This window comes from Cheilinus undulatus, linkage group 14 (assembly GCF_018320785.1).
Source record: "Cheilinus undulatus linkage group 14, ASM1832078v1, whole genome shotgun sequence".
NCBI classification, from domain to species: Eukaryota; Metazoa; Chordata; class Actinopteri; order Labriformes; family Labridae; genus Cheilinus; species Cheilinus undulatus.
In genome coordinates this window covers 11,796,893-11,820,570 of record NC_054878.1, presented here as the reverse complement: position 1 = coordinate 11,820,570, position 23,678 = coordinate 11,796,893, and the positions used below count along the sequence as shown (strand labels likewise).

Sequence of the window (23,678 nt, the reverse complement as noted above, 5' to 3'; positions counted from 1 at the left end):
GCTTAGTTTAGGTTAGCTTGTTCATTTGTCATACTTTATGCCTGTTTCTATGAAATGTTCATCCTTAAATCAAATGACATGATGGCTTAATGTCTGTACATGTATTGTTGGAAGTCAAATGATTTCATAATTTATTTCATGCCTTTAAATGTGAATGGATGCTATCAGACTAGTGCTATGTTACCTGAGCACTTTAGCTAAGCACTTTTGACTTGAATGTATTTCACAATTTATGAACTAATGTCTTTTGACAATTTATGAATTGATGTCTTGTTAAATAATGCAGTTAATATTTTGGTATTTATATCAAATGTGAATACTGTTACATATTACTGTTATATTCTCCTATTGCTGAATTATGGTACTAGAGATTATGTATAGTACAATTAGTGCTATTTGGATTTGTGTGCACACTAAAGCTAAGGATATAATGTGACCAAATGATTCATTGAACTTTGGCCTTGTTCTGCAGGCCAGGTTTTTGATCCTGATGGCGAGCTAAAGAAGGAGCAGGCCTAGAGCCTACAGAGCACTGGAACTGAGAGTACTGCAGAGTCGTACCTCCCCCTGCTGGCCCGGTAGGGGGCTCTTTGCAGCCCACGGAACTCTCTCCCCACGCACACACACTGCCCCATTGGCCACCCAGCTAATCACACCTTTCACGAACTCTTATCACACTTACCTCCCTCTGGTCGACCGGTCAAACCCAGACGTGGGTGCCGATGAACTGTGGGTGGGCTGGGGTGATATTTTCTGAGTGGTTGAACTAAATTTATTGCTGGACTCTCAACATTTATTGCATTGCAATTGTTCATTGTTATGCCCTCGTATCTGAACTGAGCACTTTGTGTTTTCCTCAAATGGCCATTCGGTTTGTATTGTGTACACTGTGTATATATTTGTATGTCATTTACTAAATAATTTCTATAATATATGGTGCCAACCAAAAGCAAATTCAGTCTCCTGCCACTCCCTCCTTGAGCCGAACTCTAGTCTTCTGGTCACTAGCCCATTTCTCGTCTAGTACATATTATTTTTGTCATACTATTACATAGGTTCTTACAGGTCTACACCTGCTACTCCAGAGCTTACATTTTAGTTTGTGACACAGCTGTTACATTTACTCTCACAATAAGCCGACATACGTTTGAACATAATGTCTATGAGAAAAAGGAACTTATAGTCACTTTCCTTTTATTTGCTGAATATACAGACAGCAGCACAACTTTTAGGTTTACTGATTCTTGCAGGTATAGGTGTACTGACACCGTCCTCCAGTGTTGAACACCAGTTCTCAATGTAACGCGCTCTTTGATTGGCCAATAGCGCCTATGCCATATGAATCGTAGCCTGCTATTGGCCAAATGTTATAGTAGGCAGTGGCGTTTGCCTGGAAAAATAACAAACTTTAGGTTACGATAGGAAAGAAATGTGCAAGTATTTTGAGTGACAACAAACAGAATCTGATTTATAGCAAAATAATCTTTATAATTTGAGAAATCTGGCTCCTCCCTCGGTGCAGATCATTATTTCCAAAAACTAAAGCAGATATGTGGTCTTGGCCTATTGGTGTTTTAAAGATAACAAGATCATTTTCTGTTGTGTGGATAAACTTAAAAAGACTGGCTCACATAAATTATTATTAAATTACAATGTCTTGTATTTTGAACAAATATTTTTGACTTCAATACTAAATATATTTGTGTAAAGATACTAACTTGATTTTTTTATTGTTGATTTCACAGATTCAATTAGTTAAATTTACTTTTCCTCAGATTTATGTTTCTCAGTGCAGAAAGTTCAATTAAGGTAACATTAGCCATGATAAGTTCAAGGTACAGTGTTGTAGCATTTCCAGGCACAGGAAAGAGGAGGCTGATCCATGTTAATTTTTAACAGATCTGTCCAGTGACTCACGTCAATCTCCTAAATATCAGTGAAGTTTCTGACAAACTGCACTGAAGAGAACGTTAACGGTAAGACCTCCAATGAATAACTCATATGACAACTTCACATCAAGTAAGATGTTTTTGTAATAGGGAGACTTTTTTTAATCAAACCTGCAAGAATTTGTTAAGAGAAATTGTTACAGGAAAGTGCAAAGATGAAAGAGATTGAGTTCTGTTTGAAAAATGTCGACTCTTAAACTACTGTTGACTTTAGCCTTTCTATTCTCTCTGTAATGTCGAACCTTTAAAGTTTGATTCAATTTCTTGTTTCATTAGTTAAATGCTCATTCATAAAGTTGTTCAACAAGTCAGTGTACTTCAAAATAACATGGAAAACCTTCTAAGAAGTTTCTCTATTTTTTCCTGTCACATGACCAGGCTGTAAAGATGTGTGGTATCTTCAGTTGTTGTACACTCACAGCACTGCTGCTGTCTGCAGCCTGGGCAGACCCCCACAGCTCTGGACACAGCCATACTGATGATACTAGCTACCACAGGCTGTCCTCCTCCAATGCTGACTTTGCTTTTGCCCTCTACAAAAGTCTGAAGGCCAACACTGCTGCTGGAAAGAACATCTTCTACTCACCACTGGGAATCTCCACCATCCTGTCCATGGTGTCTGCAGGAGCTGGAGGTGAAACCCACAGCCAGCTGTTCTCCACCTTGGGCTACAGCGCCTTCAACCAAACCCAGGTCAATGAAGTGTACAAACATCTCTTTGAGGTCCATGGACACAGTCAGGAGAATCTACAGCTGGATGTAGGAAATGCTGCTGCAGTGCGCTCTGGCTTCAATCCTCTGGAGACGTTCCTGATTGATGTCAAGGAGTTTTACTCTGGTGAGATCTTCAACGTCAGCCAGGATCTCTCTGAGGCTGCAGCTGAGATCAACAGATTTATTGCAAATAAAACCCAGGACAAGATCAGAGACATGGTGAAGGACCTGGATCCTGCTATGGTCATGGTGCTGATCAACTACGTCTACTTTAAAGGTAATGTGCTGATTTGAATTCAGGTCATCTCACAGGCCAACTATGGAGCAAGAGATAAACCATCAACATGTAAAACAAACCAAGGGTGTGAATTGCCAGGGAGGATGGGGGGGGGGTTCTGATATCCCCCCCTTTGATGATAAGATGATACATTTTCATCCTGGGAGGGTATGTTTCATCCCTGCCCCTGCTCCAACTGAATGCCCATTGCAGCGCAGTGGCATGTTTATAATTTGCATGTGAAATTATACATAGTAACCAATCACAGCTCTGCCCGCTTGGTGCAGTCTGCCTCTTGTAAGCACAATGAGTAGCTGACAGATATGTCAATCAATCAGCACTTACAACCTCATCCATTTTATTCTCCCGCCTCAACTTTCACGAGCCAATGACAGCCCAGTTCACTGATATAAACTTACTGGTAGTTCATTTACCCAGTTAGCTCAAACAGCAGCATGTCCAAACAACCAAAATTATCTACAAGCGAGCACAAAAGGACATTGCTAAAAGAGGAAGGATTTCTGAAGCAATGAGAGACATTCTTCAGATTTATATTTACAGTGAATGTTAGTGGGAATCCTGATGGCTCTAACCCCGCAGCCGCAGGATCTACCTAGCCATTGGGCAGGTGCAGCCATCTCAGCAGTTTAATGGAACTGAAGAGACTTAACGGACTTCCTACGAACTGTACAGAGGACTACCTGGCTCAGAAAACTGAAAAGATTCTCTGTGAGGGGGTGTAAGCACTCCGTGTAAACATGTAAATGTGTAAATGTAGGCTTTATTTCACCTTTGATTGTCTGTGATAAAATTAGAATTATACTCTACAGTTGTGCATGTTTGGGAGTTGAGAGGTGATCGTATGACACTGAGCTGCTGTCTGTGTTGTCCAACACCTGCTGTACAATTTTAAATGAGTTTATTAATGTTATTGTGCAAAGCTGTTATTTTTCCATGTGTTTAGTTCTTGCAGTTGCAACAGGCCTGCATGTTGACTCATGTAGACTTTAATATTATTGACATTTCCAGAACCTTTCTGTAGCAACAGCTTGTTTGCATTTTGCTTTTGGCGTGCTGTCATCATTCTGTTGTTTCCTGTGCAGCTTTATTGCTTTGTGCTTGGCAGACATCGGTGCTCCTTATTGTTAGCATGAAAAAGGAAAGATTTGTGAATTGTTGTTCCAAACTTTCCTAGAAATAAGCGTTTGACTGATTGTACTTTAATAACTTTTAATAGGCCCAGGTTGAGAGAGAGAGAGAGAGAGAGAGAGAGGAAGAAAGAAAAAGTGAGTGAGCGAGCTGTGCGTGCATTATGCAGTTAACAGGAGGACAGATAGGAGAGAAAACAATCATTTGAAATGCATGGACCTTCTGTTATTTAAGTGTGGGTGTTATCGTAATTTCTGATAAACTCAGTGTTACGTCAATATGCAAAAATCCAGTGTCTTTGGATTTTACCAGGTGAAAATCCTGTTCTATGTAAATGTTTATCATTTATTATTTATCTAAATGTTGAGCAAAATGGATTCTCAATAGCTTATAATCAACAGACAACTTATTGACATTGTTCCAACAGACATGGCTCTGATATGTTCAGAGTTTATAATAAAATGAGCAGTGATGATCCACGTAGCTGACCAGCTGATCCATGCACAGTCAGTTCATGTTAGAGTCCTATATATGAGACAGCATCGGTGTGTTAAAACACAGAAGTCTACAGTTCTGTTTGCTCTATTCACTGATAACTGAGAAATATTGCTAGGACAGCTGTTTCTATTTTGTCACTTTTCAGTCATTTTCCATGCGCAGTGCTGTTTGTCTCTCTCACTTCCACCAGGGAGGAGGAGCTGACATATCACACTATCAAATACAAAAAATGTATACAAGATGTTATAAAAATTCTATTCGGTTAACCCAATTATAATTATATGGTTATATTTTTGGGCAGAGGTCAGCTGGTCCTCACAAACTACACACTGCAAACTCAAAAACCATGTGAGAATAGGCTTGAGGGATCACAGTGTATGTCTGGCTATAGATTAAAGTCCAGTTGCAAGATTCATTTTTTTTTTTCTTTGAGATGCCCCCTCTGTTTTTCAACAATTCGCACCCTGAAAAAAAATTATTACCTCAATTTAAAGTTAAAGTTTTGTGGGTCAGACCTCCATTGTCAATTCATAAGATGTTTGTGTCCTTTGTAGGACTGTGGGAGAACCCGTTCCAAAGTTATAATACACATAAGGCTGAATTTCATGTTGACAAGACCACCAAAGTTCAGGTAGACATGATGACAAGGACCGGGAACTACAAGGTCAACTGGGACAGAGCAAACCATGCTACCATCATCAGTCTGCCTTACAAGGGCGACACCTCCATGATGATCGTCCTGCCTGATGAAGACAAGATGGAGGAGGTGGAGGGCTACATCAACAAGGACCACATCAGACGTTGGAGAGACTCAGCCTCAATGAGGTAGGTTTAAATAAATTTGATTTGCAAGTTTTTGAATAAATGTGTCACAAATTAACAGGGCTTCATTATGTCCAATTTAATTAATAATATACTGCTTCATCTGTATGAAAAAAGCAACTCAATTAAACGGAAAAAAGCCTCAGTTCAACTGTTCATGCTTTAAATCTGATTATGTTCTTTGTTTCTCAGTTACATAGATCTGTTCTTGCCAAAGTTTTCCATCTCTTCTGATGCTTCCCTGGAGAGCACTCTGAAAGAAATGGGCATCGTAAATGCTTTTGAGGACAACGCTGATTTCTCTGGTATATCTGAAGACTTACCGCTCAAAATCTCAAAGGTAGTGGAGGGTTTCTTCCCAATTTCAAATTCTTTTGAATGTTAAAGGGATTTCTTACTCAACAATGTCAGCAATGGTTCCTCGAGGTTTGTAAAGACCACTTCTTTCGTCATACAGGCGTCACACAAGGCTGTGCTCAGTGTCACTGAGATTGGAACAGAAGCAACAGCTGTCAGCACCATGGAGTTGACATGGGAAATGCTCCCTCCGACCATCAGAATCAACAGACCATTCTTGGTTTTCATCATAGAGAACTCCAGCGGGAGCATCCTCTTCATGGGCAAGATCAACAACCCAACAGCTGAGTGAAGAATCCAAGATAATCAGTCCTACATCTCATCACTGGAGAATAGTTTATTGTAAAATCAGGACTCATCTGTAAACACTAGGGGTGGGACTCACTTGTTAGCTTCCAACCTGAATAAATGCAGATACTGTACTCTACTGTACGATATGAAAATGCAAATATTCTGCAATTGTTTATCATGAATATCGCAAGACACTGATGTTGTAAAACCCATGGTAACATCTGGTTATGGACGAATAGAAACTGTTACTGGAAAAGCAGAGCTTGAAATGTCAGAAATTATTGTGTTATTCGTTTAGATTCACAGTCTTAATTTAGTATTGTTCCAGTTTTTAGACTATCAATGGACATATTAGACGAGATATTACATCCCTTGGATTGAGATCTCATAAAAAGATGGAACGACAACAATGAGTCATTTCACTACAGATTCACTCAGCAGAATTTACATGTCAAGATTTAAAATAAATATGATTCTTTCCATCTGTGTTTTGTAGTCTCTATTCAGTATTGCTTCATCCATACAGACAAGACAATATCACACATACACCAAAAACACACAAAAGTCAAAATCCCTCTTGATTTCAAAATCAAACAGAACACCAATCTGCCATATCTGAATTTAGCAATTATGTTAAAATCTGCATAAATAAGTACCCACTCAGCTCAAAGTGAGACTGAGTTCACATTTAGTTGAAAGCAACCTGAGGTAAGACATTACAATAAAATGTGCAATCCTCTGGGTTGTTGTATTCTCCTGTATTTAGCCTTATCCACAAAGTGAATTTATATAAACCACATGAACTTCTATGAACAGATCACATATTTGATGTTCAAACCACCACTGCAGTTGTTCTTAGAAACATTAACTGCTACAGCACCAATCTACTGTTGAAGGAACAGTGTGGTTTAGCATCATTTTGATCTACAAAATGGGGATAAAGTTGTCCAGAGGCTTTGTCAGATTACAGCCACATATAACTGAAGCATTGAGGGATGAGTTTAAGGTCAAGATTGTGGATGTTAACCTGCTAAGAGGATTGAAGGCCTGCGGTGCTAGCACTGCTGACGTTAGCTACATCCTGTTACTGTGTGATGTTGCTGTACCTTTGCAGTGTGGAGTTGGTTTACTGAATGTATATTTTTGACTTGAGGTCAAATGGAAATGCTTCAGAATCAGTCACCTACATTTTCTAACAAGCCCTGAACTACCTTTGTCAGGACATCATATTTACCATAAGTCTGGTGTATATAACCTTTAGACCAGATCCCGGAAAGTTCAATAAAGGTAACATTAGCCATGATAAGTTCAAAGTACTGTCTTGCAGCATTTCCAGGCACAGGAAAGAGGAGGCTGATCCATGTTAAATTTTAACAGATCTGTCCAATGACTCACGTCAATCTCCTAAATATCAGTGAAGTTTCTGTCAAACTGCACTGAGGAGGACATTAACGGTAAGATCTCCAATGAATAACTGATATGATGACTTCAAGTAAGATGTTTTTGTAACAGAGAGACTTTTTTTAATCAAACCTGTAAGAATTAATGGAGAGTATTTATTACAGGAAATTGCAAAAGTTAAAGAGATTGAGTTCTGTTTGAAAAATGTCAACTCTTAAACTACTGTTGACTTTAGCCTTTCTGTTCTCTCTGTTATGTCGAAACTTTAAAGTTTGAGTCAATTTCTGGTTTGTTTTATATGCTCATTCATAAAGGTGGTCAACAAGTCAATGTATTTGAAAAACTGCTAAGAAATGTCTCCATTTTTTCCTGTCACATGACCAGGCTGTAAAGATGCGTGGTATCTTCAGTTGTTGTACACTCACAGCACTGCTGCTGTCTGCAGCCTGGGCAGACCCCCACAGCTCTGGACACAGCCATACTGATGATATTAGCTACCACAGGCTGTCCTCCCCCAATGCTGACTTTGCCTTTGCCCTCTACAAAAGTCTGAAGGCCAACACTGCTGCTGGAAAGAACATCTTCTACTCACCGCTGGGAATCTCCAGCATCCTGTCCATGGTGTCTGCAGGAGCTGGAGGTGAAACCCACAGCCAGCTGTTCTCCACCTTGGGCTACAGCGCCTTCAACCAAACCCAGGTCAATGAAGCGTACAAACATCTCTTTGACATCCATGGACACAGTCAGGAGAATCTACAGCTGGATGTAGGAAATGCTGCTGCAGTGCGCTCTGGCTTCAATCCTCTGGAGACGTTCCTGAATGATGTCAAGGAGTTTTACTCTGGTGAGATCTTCAAGGTCAGCCAGGATCTCTCTGAGGCTGCAGCTGAGATCAACAGATTTATTGCAAATAAAACCCAGGACAAGATCAGAGACATGGTGAAGGACCTGGATCCTCTTATGGTCATGGTGCTGATCAACTACGTCTACTTTAAAGGTAATGTGCTGATTTGAATTCAGGTTTTCTCACAGGCCAACTATGGAGCTAGACAGAAAACAACAGCATATAAAATAAACCATTTTAATGACCTTTATAGAATGTTTAAGTGTTGTGGGTCAGACCTCCATTATCAGTTCATAAGACGTTTGTGTCCTTTGTAGGACTGTGGGAGAACCCGTTCCAAAGTCGTAGAACCCAAAAGGCTGAATTTCATGTGGACAAGACCACCAAAGTTCAGGTGGACATGATGACAAGGAGAGGGAACTACGAGGTCTACTGGGACAGAGCAAACCACACCACCTTCATCAGTCTGCCTTACAAGGGCGACGCCTCCATGATGATCGTCCTTCCTGATGAAGACAAGATGGAGGAGGTGGAGGGCTACATCAACAAAGACCACATCAAACGCTGGAGGGACTCAGTCTCTATGGAGTAAGTTCAATCAACTTTATTTGCAAGATTTTGAATAAATGTGTCACAAATTAACAGAACCTCGTTATGTTCAGTTTAATGAATAAAATCATAGTTCTTCTGTATGATTAGAGCCTCTCAATTTAAGGTCACATATTTTACCCATTTAAGACCAGTTTATATTACTCTCAGAGTTCCCTGAATCATGGCTGTGAAGTTGGTTTCTGAGAAATACTCCAGTCATAGATTTTTGCATGTCTTAAAACCCCTCTGTTTCAGCTCTGCACAGAACGAGCAGTTTCTGTGTTTGTGGCTTTAAATGTAAATGAGCTGTCTGGCCCCGCCCCTGACCACGCCCCTCTCAGGAAATGGATTTGGTTGTCCTGAGCCTCAGCTGAGAGGAGGATCAGGAGAGGAGGGTGGAACTTTCTTCCAAGCAGGGAGGGCCAACCGAACCTGAAGGCTGTGCTAACTCCCCACATGACATCATGAGGGGAAAATCTGAGAACAGCTTGTTTCAGCACACATTTCTTGACAGGTGGAGAAAGAGGGGGCTACATTTTTCGGACTCCTTGGGGGTATTGTGGAGAGCCCAGGGGCACATATTTGTGTTAGAAAAGCCTGAAAAGGTGTATTTTGCTTAATCACAAAAGCCTCAGTTCAACTTTTCATGATTTAATTCTGATTATGTTCTTTGTTTCTCAGAGATATAATATTGTTCTTGCCAAAGTTTCTCTACTGATGCTTCCCTGGAGAGCACTCTGAAAGAAATGGGCATCATAAATGCTTTTGAGGACAACGCTGATTTCTCTGGTATATCTGAAGACTTACCGCTCAAAATCTCAAAGGTAGGGGAGGGTTTCTTCTCAGTTTCAAATGCTTCTGAACGTTAAAGGGATTTCTTACTCAAGAATGACAGCAATGGTTTCTAAAGGTTTGTAAAGACCACTTCTTTCGTCATACAGGCGTCACACAAGGCTGTGCTCAGTGTCACTGAGATTGGAACAGAAGCAACAGCTGTCAGCACCTCGGTGTTCGAAATACAATCGTTGCCTCCAACCATCAGAATCAACAGACCTTTCTTGGTTTTCATCATAGAGAACTCCAGCGGGAGCATCCTCTTCATGGGCAAGATCAACAACCCAACAGCTGAGTGAAGAATCCAAGATAATCAGTCCTACATCTCATCACTGGAGAATAGGTTATTGTAAAATCAGGACTCATCTGTAAACACTAGGGGTGGGACTCACTTGTTAGCTTCCAACCTGAATAAATGCAGATACTGTACGCTATGATACGATGCATGATAGAATAGCTTATCATGCAAATATTCTGCAATCGTTTATAATGAATATTGTGAGACACTGATGTAGCTAAACCCATGGTAATATCTGGTTATGGAAGAATAGAAAATGTTACTGGAAAAGTGAAGCTTGAAATGTCAGGATATATTGTATGTTACTCAGTCAGATTCACAGACTGCATTTAGTATTGTTACAGGTTTCACACTACAATTGGACAGATTAGACTAGATATTACATCCCTTGGATTGAGGACTCATAAAAAGATAAGTCTCCTCTATGAACCAGAGAAAGGATGGAAAGACAACAATGAGTCATTTCACTACAGATTCACTCAGCAGAATTTACATGTCAAGATTTAAAATAAATATGATTCTTCCTGACTGTATTTTGTGGTCCCTATTCAGTATTGCTTCATCCATGTAGACAAGACAATATCACACATACACCAAAAACATACAAAAGTCAAAATCCCTCTTGTTTTCAAAATCAAACAGAACACCAGTCTGCCATATCTGAATTTAGCAATTATGTTAAAATCTGCATAAATAAGTACCCACTCAGCTCAAAGTGAGACTGAGTTCACATTTAGTTGAAAGCAACCTGAGGTAAGACATTACAATAAAATGTGCAATCCTCTGGGTTGTTGTATTCTCCTGTATTTAGCCTTATCCACAAAGTGAATTTATATAAACCACATGAACTTCTATGAACAGATCACATATTTGATGTTCAAACCACCACTGCAGTTGTTCTTAGAAACATTAACTGCTACAGCACCAATCTACTGTTGAAGGAACAGTGTGGTTTAGCATCATTTTGATCTACAAATTGGGGATAAAGTTGTCCAGAGGCTTTGTCAGATTACAGCCACATATAACTGAAGCATTGAGGGATGAGTTTAAGGTCAAGATTGTGGATGTTAACCTGCTAAGAGGATTGAAGGCCTGCGGTGCTAGCACTGCTAACGTTAGCTACATCCTGTTACTGTGTGATGTTGCTGTACCTTTGCAGTGTGGAGTTGGTTTACTGAATGTATATTTTTGACTTGAGGTCAAATGGAAATGCTTCAGAATCAGTCACCTACATTTTCTAACAAGCCCTGAACTACCTTTGTCAGGACATCATATTTACCATAAGTCTGGTTTATATAACCTTTAGATCAGATCCCAGAAAGTTCAATAAAGGTAACATTAGCCATGATAAGTTCAAGGTACTGTGTTGCAGCATTTCCAGGCACAGGAAAGAGGAGGCTGATCATGTTAATTTTTAACAGATCTGTCTAATGACTCACGTCAATCTCCTAAATATCAGTGAAGTTTCTGACAAACTGCACTGAGGAGGATGTTAACAGTAAGATCTCCAATGAATAACTCCTATGACAACTTCACATCAAGTAAGATGTTTTTGTAACAGGGAGACTTTTTTTATCGAACCTGCAAGAATTTGTTAAGAGAAATTGTTACAGGAAAGTGCAAAGATTAAAGAGATTGAGTTCTGTTTGAAAAATGTCAACTCTTAAACTACTGTTGACTTTAGCCTTTCTTGTTCTCTCTGTTATGTCCAACCTTTAAAGTTTGATTCAATTTCTGGTTTGTTTTATATGCTCATTCATAAAGGTGGTCAACAAGTCAATGTACTTGAAAAACTGCTAAGAAATTTCTACATTATTTCCTGTCGCATGACCAGGCTGTAAAGATGCGTGGTATCTTCAGTTGTTGTACACTCACAGCACTGCTGCTGTCTGCAGCCTGGGCAGACCCCCACAGCTCTGGACACAGCCATACTGATGATACTAGCTACCACAGGCTGTCCTCCCCCAATGCTGACTTTGCCTTTGCCCTCTACAAAAGTCTGAAGGCCAACACTGCTGCTGGAAAGAACATCTTCTACTCACCGCTGGGAATCTCCAGCATCCTGTCCATGGTGTCTGCAGGAGCTGGAGGTGAAACCCACAGCCAGCTGTTCTCCACCTTGGGCTACAGCACCTTCAACCAAACCCAGGTCAATGAAGTGTACAAACATCTCTTTGAGGTCCATGGACACAGTCAGGAGAATCTACAGCTGGATGTAGGAAATGCTGCTGCAGTGCGCTCTGGCTTCAATCCTCTGGAGACGTTCCTGATTGATGTCAAGGAGTTTTACTCTGGTGAGATCTTCAACGTCAGCCAGGATCTCTCTGAGGCTGCAGCTGAGATCAACAGATTTATTGCAAATAAAACCCAGGACAAGATCAGAGACATGGTGAAGGACCTGGATCCTCTTATGGTCATGGTGCTGATCAACTACATCTACTTTAAAGGTAATGTGCTGATTTGAATTCAGGTTTTCTCACAGGCCAACTATGGAGCAAGGGATCAACCATCAACATGTAAAACAAACCAAGGGTGTGAATTGCCAGGGGGGATGGGGGGGGGGGTTCTGATATTCCCCCCTTTGATGATAAGATGATACATTTTCATCCTGGGAGGGTATGTTTCATCCCTGCCCCTGCTCCAACTGAATGCCCATTGCAGCGCAGTGGCATGGTTATAATTTGCATGTGAAATTATACATAGTAACCAATCACAGCTCTGCCTGCTTGGTGCAGTCTGCCTCTTGTAAGCACAATGAGTAGCTGACAGATATGTCAATCAATCAGCACTTACAACCTCATCCATTTTATTCTCCCGCCTCAACTCTCACGAGCCAATGACAGCCCAGTTCACTGACATAAACTTACTGGTAGTTCATTTACCCAGTTAGCTCAAACAGCAGCATGTCCAAACAACCAAAATTATCTACAAGCGAGCACAAAAGGACATTGCTAAAGGAGGAAGGATTTCTGAAGCGATGAGAGACATTCTTCAGATTTATATTTACAGTGAATGTTAGTGGGAATCCTGATGGCTCTAACCCCGCGGCTGCAGGATCTACCTAGCCATTGGGCAGGTGCGGCCATCTCAGCAGTTTAATGGAACTGAAGAGACTTAACGGACTTCCTACGAACTGTACAGAGGACTACCTGGCTCAGAAAACTGAAAAGATGCTCTGTGAGGGGGTGTAAGCGCTCTGTGTAAATGTGTAAATGTGTAAATGTAGGCTTTATTTCACCTTTGATTGTCTGTGATAAAATTAGAATTATACTCTACAGTTGTGCATGTTTGGGAGTTGAGAGGTGATCGTATGACACTGAGCTGCTGTCTGTGTTGTCCAACACCTGCTGTACAATTTTAAATGAGTTTATTAATGTTATTGTGCAAAGCTGTTATTTTTCCATGTGTTTAGTTCTTGCAGTTGCAACAGGCCTGCATGTTGACTCATGTAGACTTTAATATTATTGACATTTCCAGAACCTTTCTGTAGCAACAGCTTGTTTGCATTTTGCTTTTGGCGTGCTGTCATCATTCTGTTGTTTCCTGTGCAGCTTTATTGCTTTGTGCTTGGCGGACATCGGTGCTCCTTATTGTTAGCATGAAAAAGGAAAGATTTGTGAATTGTTGTTCCAAACTTTCCTAGAAATAAGCGTTTGACTGATTGTACTTTAATAACTTTTAATAGGCCCAGGTTGAGAGAGAGAGAGAGAGAGAGAGAGAGAGAGGAAGAAAGATAAAGTGAGCGAGTGAGCTGTGCGTGCATTATGCAGTTAACAGGAGGTCAGATAGGAGAGAAAACAATCATTTAAAACGCATGGACCTTCTGTTATTTAAGTGTGGATGTTATCGTAATTTCTGATAAACTCAGTGTTACGTCAATATGCAAAAATCCAGAGTCTTTTGAATTTACCAGGTGAAAATCCTGTTCTATGTAAATGTTTATCTTCATTATTTATCTAAATGTTGAGCAAAATGGATTCTCAATAGCTTATAATCAACAGACAACTTATTGACATTGTTCCAACAGACATGGCTCTGATATGTTCAGAGTTTATAATAAAATGAGCAGTGATGATCCACGTAGCTGACCAGCTGATCCATGCACAGTTAGTTCATGTTAGAGTCCTATATATGAGACAGCATCGGTGTGTTAAAACACAGAAGTCTACAGTTCTGTTTGCTCTATTCACTGATAACTGAGAAATATTGCTAGGACAGCTGTTTCTATTTTGTCACTTTTCAGTCATTTTCCATGCGCAGTGCAGTTTGTCTCTCTCACTTCCACCAGGGAGGAGGAGCTGACATATCACACTATCAAATACAAAAAATGTATACAAGATGTTATAAAAATGTTATTCGGTTAACCCAATTATTATTATATGGTTATATTTTTGGGCAGAGGCCAGCCGGTCCTCACAAACTACACACTGCAAACTCAAAAACCATGTGAGAATAGGCTTGAAGGCTCACAGTGTATGTCTGGCTAAAGATTAAAGTCCAGTTGCAACATTCTTTTTTTTTTTTCTTTGAGATGCCCGCCCCCCCTCCCTCTGTTTTTCAACAATTCGCACCCTGGAAAAAAATTATTACCTCAATTTAAAGTTAAAGTTTTGTGGGTCAGACCTCCATTGTCAGTTCATAAGATGTTTGTGTCCTTTGTAGGACTGTGGGAGAACCCGTTCCAAAGTGATATGACACGAAAGGCTGAATTTCATGTGGACAAGACCACCAAAGTTCAGGTAGACATGATGACAAGGACCGGGCACTACAAGGTCAACTGGGACAGAGCAAACCATGCTACCGTCATCAGTCTGCCTTACAAGGGTGACGCCTCCATGATGATCGTCCTGCCTGATGAAGACAAGATGGAGGAGGTGGAGGGCTATATCAACAAGGACCACATCAGACGCTGGAGAGACTCAGCCTCAATGAGGTAGGTTTAAATCAGTTTGATTTGCAAGTTTTTGAATAAATGTGTCACAAATTAACAGGGCTTCATTATGTCCAATTTAATTAATAATAGACTGCTTCATCTGTATGAAAAAAGCAACTCAATTAAATGGAAAAAAGCCTCAGTTCAACTGTTCATGATTTAATTCTGATTATGTTCTTTGTTTCTCAGTTACATAGATCTGTTCTTGCCAAAGTTTTCCATCTCTACTGATGCTTCCCTGGAGAGCACTCTGAAAGAAATGGGCATCATCAATGCATTTGAGAAGAGCGCTGATTTCTCCGGTATATCTGAAGAGTTCAAGCTCAAAATCTCAAAGGTACGGGAGGGTTTCTTCTCAGTTTCAAATGCTTCTGAACGTTAAAGGGATTTCTTACTCAACAATGTCAGCAATGGTTCCTCAAGGTTTGTAAAGACCACTTCTTTCTTCATACAGGCATCACACAAGGCTGTGCTCAGTGTCACTGAGATTGGAACAGAAGCAACAGCTGTCAGCACCTCGGAGGTCGAATTGTATTCGTTGCCTCCTATCATCAGAATCAACAGACCATTCTTGGTTTTCATCATAGAGAACTCCAGTGGGAGCATCCTCTTCATGGGCAAGATCAACAACCCAACAGCTGAATGAAGAATCCAAGATAATCAGTCCTACATCTCATCACTGGAGAATAGTTTATTGTAAAATCAGGACTCATCTGTAAACACTAGGGGTGGGACTCACTTGTTAGCTTCCAACCTGAATAAATGCAGATACTGTAATCTACTGTACGATATGAAAATGCAAATATTCTGCAATTGTTTATCATGAATATCGCAAGACACTGATGTTGTAAAACCCATGGTAACATCTGGTTATGGACAAATAGAAACTGTTACTGGAAAAGCAGAGCTTGAAATGTCAGAAATTATTGTGTTATTCATTTAGATTCACAGTCTTAATTTAGTATTGTTCCAGTTTTTAGACTATCAATGGACATATTAGACGAGATATTACATCCCTTGGATTGAGATCTCATAAAAAGATGGAACGACAACAATGAGTCATTTCACTACAGATTCACTCAGCAGAATTTACATGTTGAGATTTAAAATAAATATAATTCTTTCTGACTGTGTTTTGTAGTCTCTAGTCAGTATTGGTTCATCCATGTAGACAAGACAATATCACAAATACATTCAAAGTAAAAATCCCTCTTGATTTCAAAATAAAATAGAACAGCACTCTTCCATTTTTAATTTCAACAATTATGTTAAAATCTGCATAAATAAGTACCCATTCAGCTCAAAGTGAGACTGAGTTCACATTTAGTTTAAAGCAACCTGAGGTAAGACATTACAATAAAATGTACAATCCTCTGGGTTGTTGTATTCTCCTGTATTTAGCCTTATCCACAAAGTGAATTTATATAAACCACATGAACTTCTATGAACAGATCACATATTTGATGTTCAAACCACCACTGCAGTTGTTCTTAGAAACATTAACTGCTACAGCACCAATCTACTGTTGAAGGAACAATGAGGTTTAGCATCATTTTGATCTACAAATTGGGGATAAAGTTGTCCAGAGGCTTTGTCAGATTACAGCCACATATAACTGAAGCATTGAGGGATGAGTTTAAGGTCAAGATTGTGGATGTTAACCTGCTAAGAGGATTGAAGGCCTGCGGTGCTAGCACTGCTAACATTAGCTACATCCTGTTACTGTGTGATGTTGCTGTACCTTTGCAGTGTGGAGTTGGTTTACAGAATGTATATTTTTGACTTGAGGTCAAATGGAAATGCTTCAGAATCAGTCACCTACATTTTCAAACAAGCCCTGAACTACCTTTGTCAGGACATCATATTTACCATAAGTCTGGTTTATATAACCTTTAGACCAGATCCCAGAAAGTTCAATAAAGGTAACATTAGCCATGATAAGTTCAATGTACTGTGTTGCAGCATTTCCAGGCACAGGAAAGAGGAGGCTGATCCATGTTAAATTTTAACAGATCTGTCCAATGACTCACATCAATCTCCTAAATATCAGTGAAGTTTCTGTCAAACTGCACTGAGGAGGACATTAACGGTAAGATCTCCAATGAATAACTGATATGATGACTTCAAGTAAGATGTTTTTGTAACAGAGAGACTTTTTTTAATCAAACCTGTAAGAATTAATGGAGAGTATTTGTTACAGGAAATTGCAAAAGATAAAGAGATTGAGTTCTGTTTGAAAAATGTTGACTCTTAAACTACTGTTGACTTTAGCCTTTCTGTTCTCTCTGTTATGTCCAACCTTTAAAGTTTGATTCAATTTCTGGTTTGTTTTATATGCTCATTCATAAAGGTGGTCAACAAGTCAATGTACTTGAAAAACTGCTAAGAAATTTCTCCATTATTTCCTGTCACATGACCAGGCTGTAAAGATGCGTGGTATCTTCAGTTGTTGTACACTCACAGCACTGCTGCTGTCTGCAGCCTGGGCAGACCCCCACAGCTCTGAGCACAGCTCTACTGATGATACTAGCTACCACAAGATCCTGGATCCTGGATCCTGCTATGGTCATGGTGCTGATCAACTACGTCTACTTTAAAGGTAATGTGCTGATTTGAATTCAGGTTGTTTCACAACCAACTATGAACCAAGATAGAAACAGTCAGTCAAACCTTTATTTATTCGCGAAAGGACATTGAGGTTTCCCTCATTTCCAATGCTGTCGAGATTACAGACACATTAAAACCACAGCACAATAAAACAAGTAGAGTATATAGAACAATCACTGTGAACAACAATCTTATCAGTGACAAGGTAGATAAAATGAAATCAGGTAAAACAGTTGCAGCGAGAAACACAATGGCTAGAAATCAAAGTCCTGAACTTTGAAAGAGAGGGAAGAACATCAATTTTCAGAGATTGTTGGAGGATGTTCCATGAGCTTGGAGCATCAAAGGAAAAAGCTGTTTTACCAAGTTCAGTACATGCTCAAGGAACTTTAAGACGTAACAGATCAGTAGAGCGAGTTGTATAGTTACCAAAGATACACAAAAACCAATGTTTGTTGCGCCTCTCTTCCAGAGAAGGCCAACCAACCTTCTCATACAGAACACAATAATGAGTTCTGTACCCATCACCAGTAATAAATCGAAGAGCAGAGTGATATACACTGTCCAAAGGCTTTAGAACTGAAGCTGCAGCATGTCTGTAAATCACATCACCATAATCAATGACAGACAACAACACAGCTTCAACAACTCTTTTTCTACAGAATAAAGGAAAGCTGGATTGTTTCTGTACAAAAAACAATCTTCTGTCGCATTTTAGTGACAAGATTGTTTACGTGAACGTTAAATCCTCGTCAATCCATACGCCAAGATATTTATATTCAGTGACTCTTTCAATTCTAGAGCCTTCTATAGTAAACAAATTCAAAGTTTCATGGTCAATGTTTCTGGCTCTGGAGAACAGCATGTACTTTGTTTTTATTACGTTTAAAAGAAGTTTATGATTTAAAAGAGATTCTTGAAGCTCATTAAAAGCAAGGTGCAAATTGTTGATAGCAAGCTGTACCGAGTCTGCAATACAATAAACAATGGTGTCATCGGCGTACAAATGGGCATGGCAACCACTTAAAGAGGACACAGTATCATTAATATAAATAGAAAAGAGTACAGGGCCCAAAATGGAACCTTGTGGCACACCCCTATTGATAAACAAGAAGTCTGATTTGGTGTCACCTGATTTAATACACTGACGCCTCTCAGACAAATAGTCATGAAACCAGGCACATGCACTTTCAATCAGTCCAATGTTGAACAGTTTACTTAACAGTATTTCATGATCAACTGTATTGAAGGCTTCGGACAGATCTACAAAAACTGCTGCACAGTGTTGCTTCTTGTCCAGTGCTGATATGATATGATTTGTGACTAATGTAATGGCTGAAATTGTGCTATGATTTGTTCTGAAACCAGACTGGTGTGAGCTAAGTACAGAGTAGGTTGAAAGAAATGACTTTAGTTGATTGTTTACCAGAGATTCCATCACTTTTGCTAAACAGGGCAATTTGGAGATGGGGCGATAATTGTTCATGTCATCTCTTGAACCTCCTTTATGCAGGGGAATTACATGTGCAGATTTCCATAAGGTAGGAAAACTTCCTGTTGTCAGGGACAAATTAAATATATGTCTTAATGGCTCAGCAATAATTGGAGCAGCCAATTTTAGAAAGAAGGAATCCAATTGGTCTTCCCCAGTGGAACTCCTGGGGTCTAAGGCTTGCAGTGCATTCAGAACCTCAGCATAATAGAAGGGGCGGAAGGAAAAACAAGAAGTGTGGCCCTCAGCATTCAAACAACCAACATCGACTGACGAGAGGCCAGGATATTCTTTTTCAAATAAATACACAGCATCTCAAAGTGCTTATTAAAGGCATGGAAAATGTCTGACCTGTTAGAAATCACACAGTCATCAGTTCTTATACTAGTGGGCAGTGTATTTGAGGTCTTCCTTTTTTCTAAGTTCACTGCTTTCCAGAACATAGCTGGGTTTGAGTAGGAACTAGTGATTAGAGATAAGAAATATTCAGATTTGGCTTTTCTTACAGCCAAGGTGCATTTATTCCTAAGTTGTCTGAAGGAGAGCCAGTGTTGAGGGTCTCCTGAACGTCTAGCACGACTCCAGGCCTTATTTCTGTCATTGAACAAAGTTGACAGCTCATTTGAGAACCAGGGAACGGGTCTGTCCTTAATTCTGAGCCTTTTAAAAGGGGCATGTTTATCAATACATGAGATAAAAAATATCTGTAAAGAATTGCAGGGCCACCTGAACATCAGAGATCTCTGTTGTAAAGTTAAAAGAGTCATTTGCTACATTGTCCAAAAAATGTTGCTCATTAAAGAGCCTAACATTTCTCTTTAAAACTGTTTGTGAATTTGTTTTTTTCAATCTGGCGTTTCTCACACAAGCAGTAGGGCAGTGATCATTTATTCCCCGCCCAAAAACTCTACTGCCCACAATTTTGTCAACTTTATTTGAAAACGCTAGGTCGATCAAAGCAGATTTTGAACTGTCTTTTAGATTGGGTCTAGTGGGCTCAGTTATGATCTGAGTTAAGTTCAGGTTTAAGCAACATTCCTTTAATTTATCTGATGTGTTGTTTAGCCAGTTCAAAATAAAATCACCCATAACAAGCATTTCAGAATCCTCATACATAGAAATTAAATTTGCTAGTGAGTCAATGGACTCCAAATCAGCAGATGGGGGTCTATAAACACCTATTACCACCAGTGGAGATGGCCCCAACTGGATTTGCAGGGCAATAAATTCAAAACATTTAGGTTTGGTGACTGAATCTAAAACAGACACTGACAAACCAGATTTTGCATAGACTGCTACTCCACCTCCTCTCCCAGCTCAATCCACTCTAAACAGAGTGTAGCCTTCTAAAGCTACATCACAGTCTTTAGTGCTTTTTTTTAACCACGTTTCACTCAAAACGAAAATGTCAGGATTCGTTTGTAGCACTAAAACATTGACATAATCTAATTTATTGATTAGACTCCTGATGTTTAAGTGGATTAATCCTAGGCCATTTCTGCTTTTGAAGGTTTTTGGATCAAGTGGGGGTCTCGGAGAAGAAACAGGAGCAGCAGTATTAGGTTGTATGGGAATCATAACCAGGTTTGAGGTAGTGACATAAGGAGTGAGGCAGCCGGGGGTATTTTTAAGTGTGTGATTTACTGACCTGGGTCTCTTTCTGATCAGAACTGGAATATTTATGTGATCAGAGCATACAGTTTTCGGATTATGCTGTATATTGTGGGACTTTGACCTAAAGTTTGTTATTAGTGTTATGGGACTAACCCCATGTCAGAGGGTGAAGGCTTTACAGGAGTGGAGTGTGAGTTCAGTGTTCATGGAAAGAAGTTTAGATCCTGCATGGTTTGGATGGAGGCGATCATGTTTGAAAAGTTCAGTGCGGTTATAGAAAGAGATGAAGTTATCCACATATGGGATACCCCTGCTGGAGCAGTACCCTTTCAGCCAGATGTGGAGCTGCCTCAGTCTGCTGAACTTGACGTCACCGAAACAAGGGGAGGGCAGAGGGCCAGAGACGATGCACTGTTTATTTGTGTCAAGGATGCTGTCAATGATGTGGATAAAATCCTCCTTAAGTTTCTCCGACTGTTGCATCCTGAGATCGTTTGTGCCAGCATGCACCACAACAGATGAGACGTGCGAGTAGTGACGTAGTAGCCGGAGAGCGGAGTTATTGACGTCGTTGACGAGGGCACCTGGAAGGCAGTTGATGAGACACCTGTTGATCCGAACGTGACAAACCATAGACGACCCGACCACCAGAACTGTTGGAGAGTTTGATGGATTTTCTTCACCAACTGTTCCGGTGTTAGTTCCAGGCTGAACACCAGAGGACGAGGAGACCGGGGGAGCCCGAGGCTCTGACCCACACTCCGCTGCCGGGTGCGAGTGAGCAGCGGCAGAGGAGAGCTGTTTCGATGGATCCCCTGTAGATCCGGAGGTGGATTGAGGTGATCTGGTGGAGCGGGGTGCTGCGGGTTTTGGTCGCGGAGCTGGTGTGAAAAGCGGTGTGGAGCGGTAAACTCTGCCATGGGAGGAGTGCTCAGGTGTGCCTCGTGGCCGGGCTGCTGGATGAGACGGGGAGCACCGCAGCCCACTGGACGGCGGAGGTGATGAGGGGTCCCGGTGTAGAGGAGGGAAATCCTGTGAGTCAAGGATGCTGTATTTGTTCTGAAGCTGGATGGTAGAGTGACCAGGTAAGCAGGAAGTGCGTCTCCCTTTCCTGCCGTGGACACTAACCCGGTGCCAGGGCGCTTGCTGGGATGGAGTAGAGCTGATGGGTGCTTTCGGCTTAGCTCCTAGCCGTATCCAACCATCCCTGGGTTCAGCGTCGGGTGGAGGGGCACCGGGGGCAGACAGGTGAGCCGTGGCAGACTCTGGTGGTGCATCAGCCTCAGACACAGAGTCAGGAACAGGTCCTTTTGGACAACTTGCGCTGGTTTGCGCTGGACCGAAGGTGATTGTGTCCATAAGCATCTCAGGTTCTTGAATTCCATAAAGATTGGATATTCGTTGCTCGAGCTCTGCAATTTTCAGGCGGACACAGCTGACACAGTCGGAGTGAGAGGTAAGTGGTCCCATGTTTATTCCGACTTGTAGTGGAAGTTTCCTCAACTCAGTATGAGAACTGGAGGCTTGGGTCCAGTGTTGTGAGCCAGCGTGTTTCACTGCAAAACTTTCCAAGTACACTCTCGATCGTTAACAGTCTTCAAATTATTGGAGGGTAACAACTAAAACAAACTGTGTACTGAAATCAAAAGGTAAAACAGGCTTAAAACTGGATAAAATCAAGGTTTAAGAGAGCGTTGTCCGTGGTGATACAAGTTGGCGTCTGACGCCATCAACATGTAAAATAAACCATTTTAATGATCTTTATAGAACAATTAAGTGTTTTGGGCCAGAAGTCCAGTGTCAGTTCATAAGACGTTTGTGTCTTTTGTAGGACTGTGGGAAAACCCGTTCCAAAGTTACATGACACGAAAGGCTGAATTTCATGTGGACAAGACCACCAAAGTTCAGGTGGATATGATGAAAACAACGGGGGACTACAAGGTGTACTGGGACAGAGCAAACCACGCCACCATCATCAGTCTGCCTTACAAGGGCGACGCCTCCATGATGATCGTCCTACCTGATGAAGACAAGATGGAGGAGGTGGAGGGCTACATAAACAAGGACCACATCAGACGCTGGAGGGACTCAGTCTCTATGGAGTAAGTTCAATCAACTTTATTTGCCAGTTTTTGAATAAATGTGTAAAAGAAAAACAGAACCTCATGTTCGATAATAAATAAGAGACTGTTTTGTCTGTGTGATGAGAGCAACTCAGTTAAAATACAAAAGACTTGTTCAACTGTTCATGCTTTATTTCTGGTATTGCCCTTCTGTTTCTCAGTTACATAGAGCTGTTCTTGCCAAAGTTTTCCATCTCTACTGATGCTTCCTTGGAGAGCACTCTGAAAAAAATGAGCATCATAAATGCTTTTGAGGACAACGCTGATTTCTCTGGTATATCTGAAGACTTACCGCTCAAAATCTGTTGAAGGGATTTCCTACTCAACAATTTCAGCAATGGTTCCTCAAGGTTTGTAAAGACCACTTCTTTCTTCATACAGGCGTCACACAAGGCTGTGCTCAGTGTCACTGAGATTGGAACAGAAGCAACAGCTGTCAGCACCATGGAGTTGACATTGGTAATGGAACCTCCATCCATCAGAATTGACAGACCTTTCTTGGTTTTCATCATAGAGAACTCCAGCGGGAGCATCCTCTTCATGGGCAAGATCAACAACCCAACAGCTGAGTGAAGAATCCAAGATAATCAGTCCTACATCTCATCACTGGAGAATAGGGTATTGTAAAATCAGGACTCATCTGTAAACACTAGGGGTGGGACTCACTTGTCAGCTTCCATATTGGATAAATGCCGATACTACACTGTATGCTATGATGCAGTGGCTGAGAATATAGAGTTCCTGTAATCATTTATACTGTATGTTGTGAAAGCCATGTTATTATCTGGTAAAGTGAAGAATAGAAAATGCTCCACAAAAAGTAAAGCCTGAAAATTCAGGCTTTATTTTCTGTTATTCAGTCAGATTTACAGAATATGCAAGTG

The 23,678-nt window shown here is 40.7% G+C and overlaps 4 protein-coding genes and 1 pseudogene across 6 annotated transcripts in view; all 5 read left to right on the top strand.

Moving 5' to 3' along the window:
* The window catches only part of LOC121521821 (alpha-1-antitrypsin homolog), a 29,066-nt gene extending 25,398 nt beyond the window's left edge, over window positions 1-3,668 (top strand). Inside the window, exon 2 of the mRNA XM_041805996.1 lies at window positions 2,964-3,668. The gene's annotated coding sequence lies outside the window, so the exon portion shown is untranslated. The remainder of the gene's footprint in view (window positions 1-2,963) is intronic.
* On the top strand, window positions 1,909-6,539 carry LOC121521111 (alpha-1-antitrypsin homolog). 2 transcript variants are annotated; one of them, XM_041804860.1, is made up of 5 exons: window positions 1,909-1,976; window positions 2,328-2,940; window positions 5,142-5,412; window positions 5,602-5,749; window positions 5,867-6,539. In XM_041804860.1, exons 2-5 carry the CDS (start codon window positions 2,337-2,339, stop codon window positions 6,056-6,058), a joined length of 1,215 nt encoding a protein of 404 aa, XP_041660794.1. In that variant the 5' UTR covers window positions 1,909-1,976; window positions 2,328-2,336; the 3' UTR covers window positions 6,059-6,539. The 2 variants fall into 2 exon arrangements, with proteins under 2 accessions (XP_041660794.1, XP_041660793.1); XM_041804859.1 differs by having other exon boundaries at window positions 1,963-2,019.
* Window positions 6,540-7,395: 856 nt separating this feature from the next.
* Window positions 7,396-10,543, top strand: LOC121521114 (annotated as a pseudogene).
* A 959-nt stretch (window positions 10,544-11,502) lies between these two features.
* Window positions 11,503-16,190, top strand: LOC121521112 (alpha-1-antitrypsin homolog). The gene is made up of 5 exons (XM_041804861.1): window positions 11,503-11,523; window positions 11,860-12,472; window positions 14,688-14,958; window positions 15,148-15,295; window positions 15,413-16,190. The coding sequence occupies exons 1-5, from the start codon at window positions 11,515-11,517 to the stop codon at window positions 15,602-15,604; spliced, it is 1,233 nt and encodes a 410-aa protein (XP_041660795.1). The 5' UTR covers window positions 11,503-11,514; the 3' UTR covers window positions 15,605-16,190.
* An 828-nt stretch (window positions 16,191-17,018) lies between these two features.
* LOC121521121 (alpha-1-antitrypsin homolog) lies at window positions 17,019-23,298 on the top strand. 2 transcript variants are annotated; one of them, XM_041804873.1, is made up of 5 exons: window positions 17,019-17,047; window positions 17,379-17,557; window positions 22,503-22,773; window positions 22,956-23,068; window positions 23,176-23,298. In XM_041804873.1, exons 2-5 carry the CDS (start codon window positions 17,479-17,481, stop codon window positions 23,205-23,207), a joined length of 495 nt encoding a protein of 164 aa, XP_041660807.1. In that variant the 5' UTR covers window positions 17,019-17,047; window positions 17,379-17,478; the 3' UTR covers window positions 23,208-23,298. The 2 variants fall into 2 exon arrangements, with proteins under 2 accessions (XP_041660807.1, XP_041660805.1); XM_041804871.1 differs by having other exon boundaries at window positions 22,956-23,278.
* The last annotated feature ends 380 nt before the right edge of the window (window positions 23,299-23,678 follow it).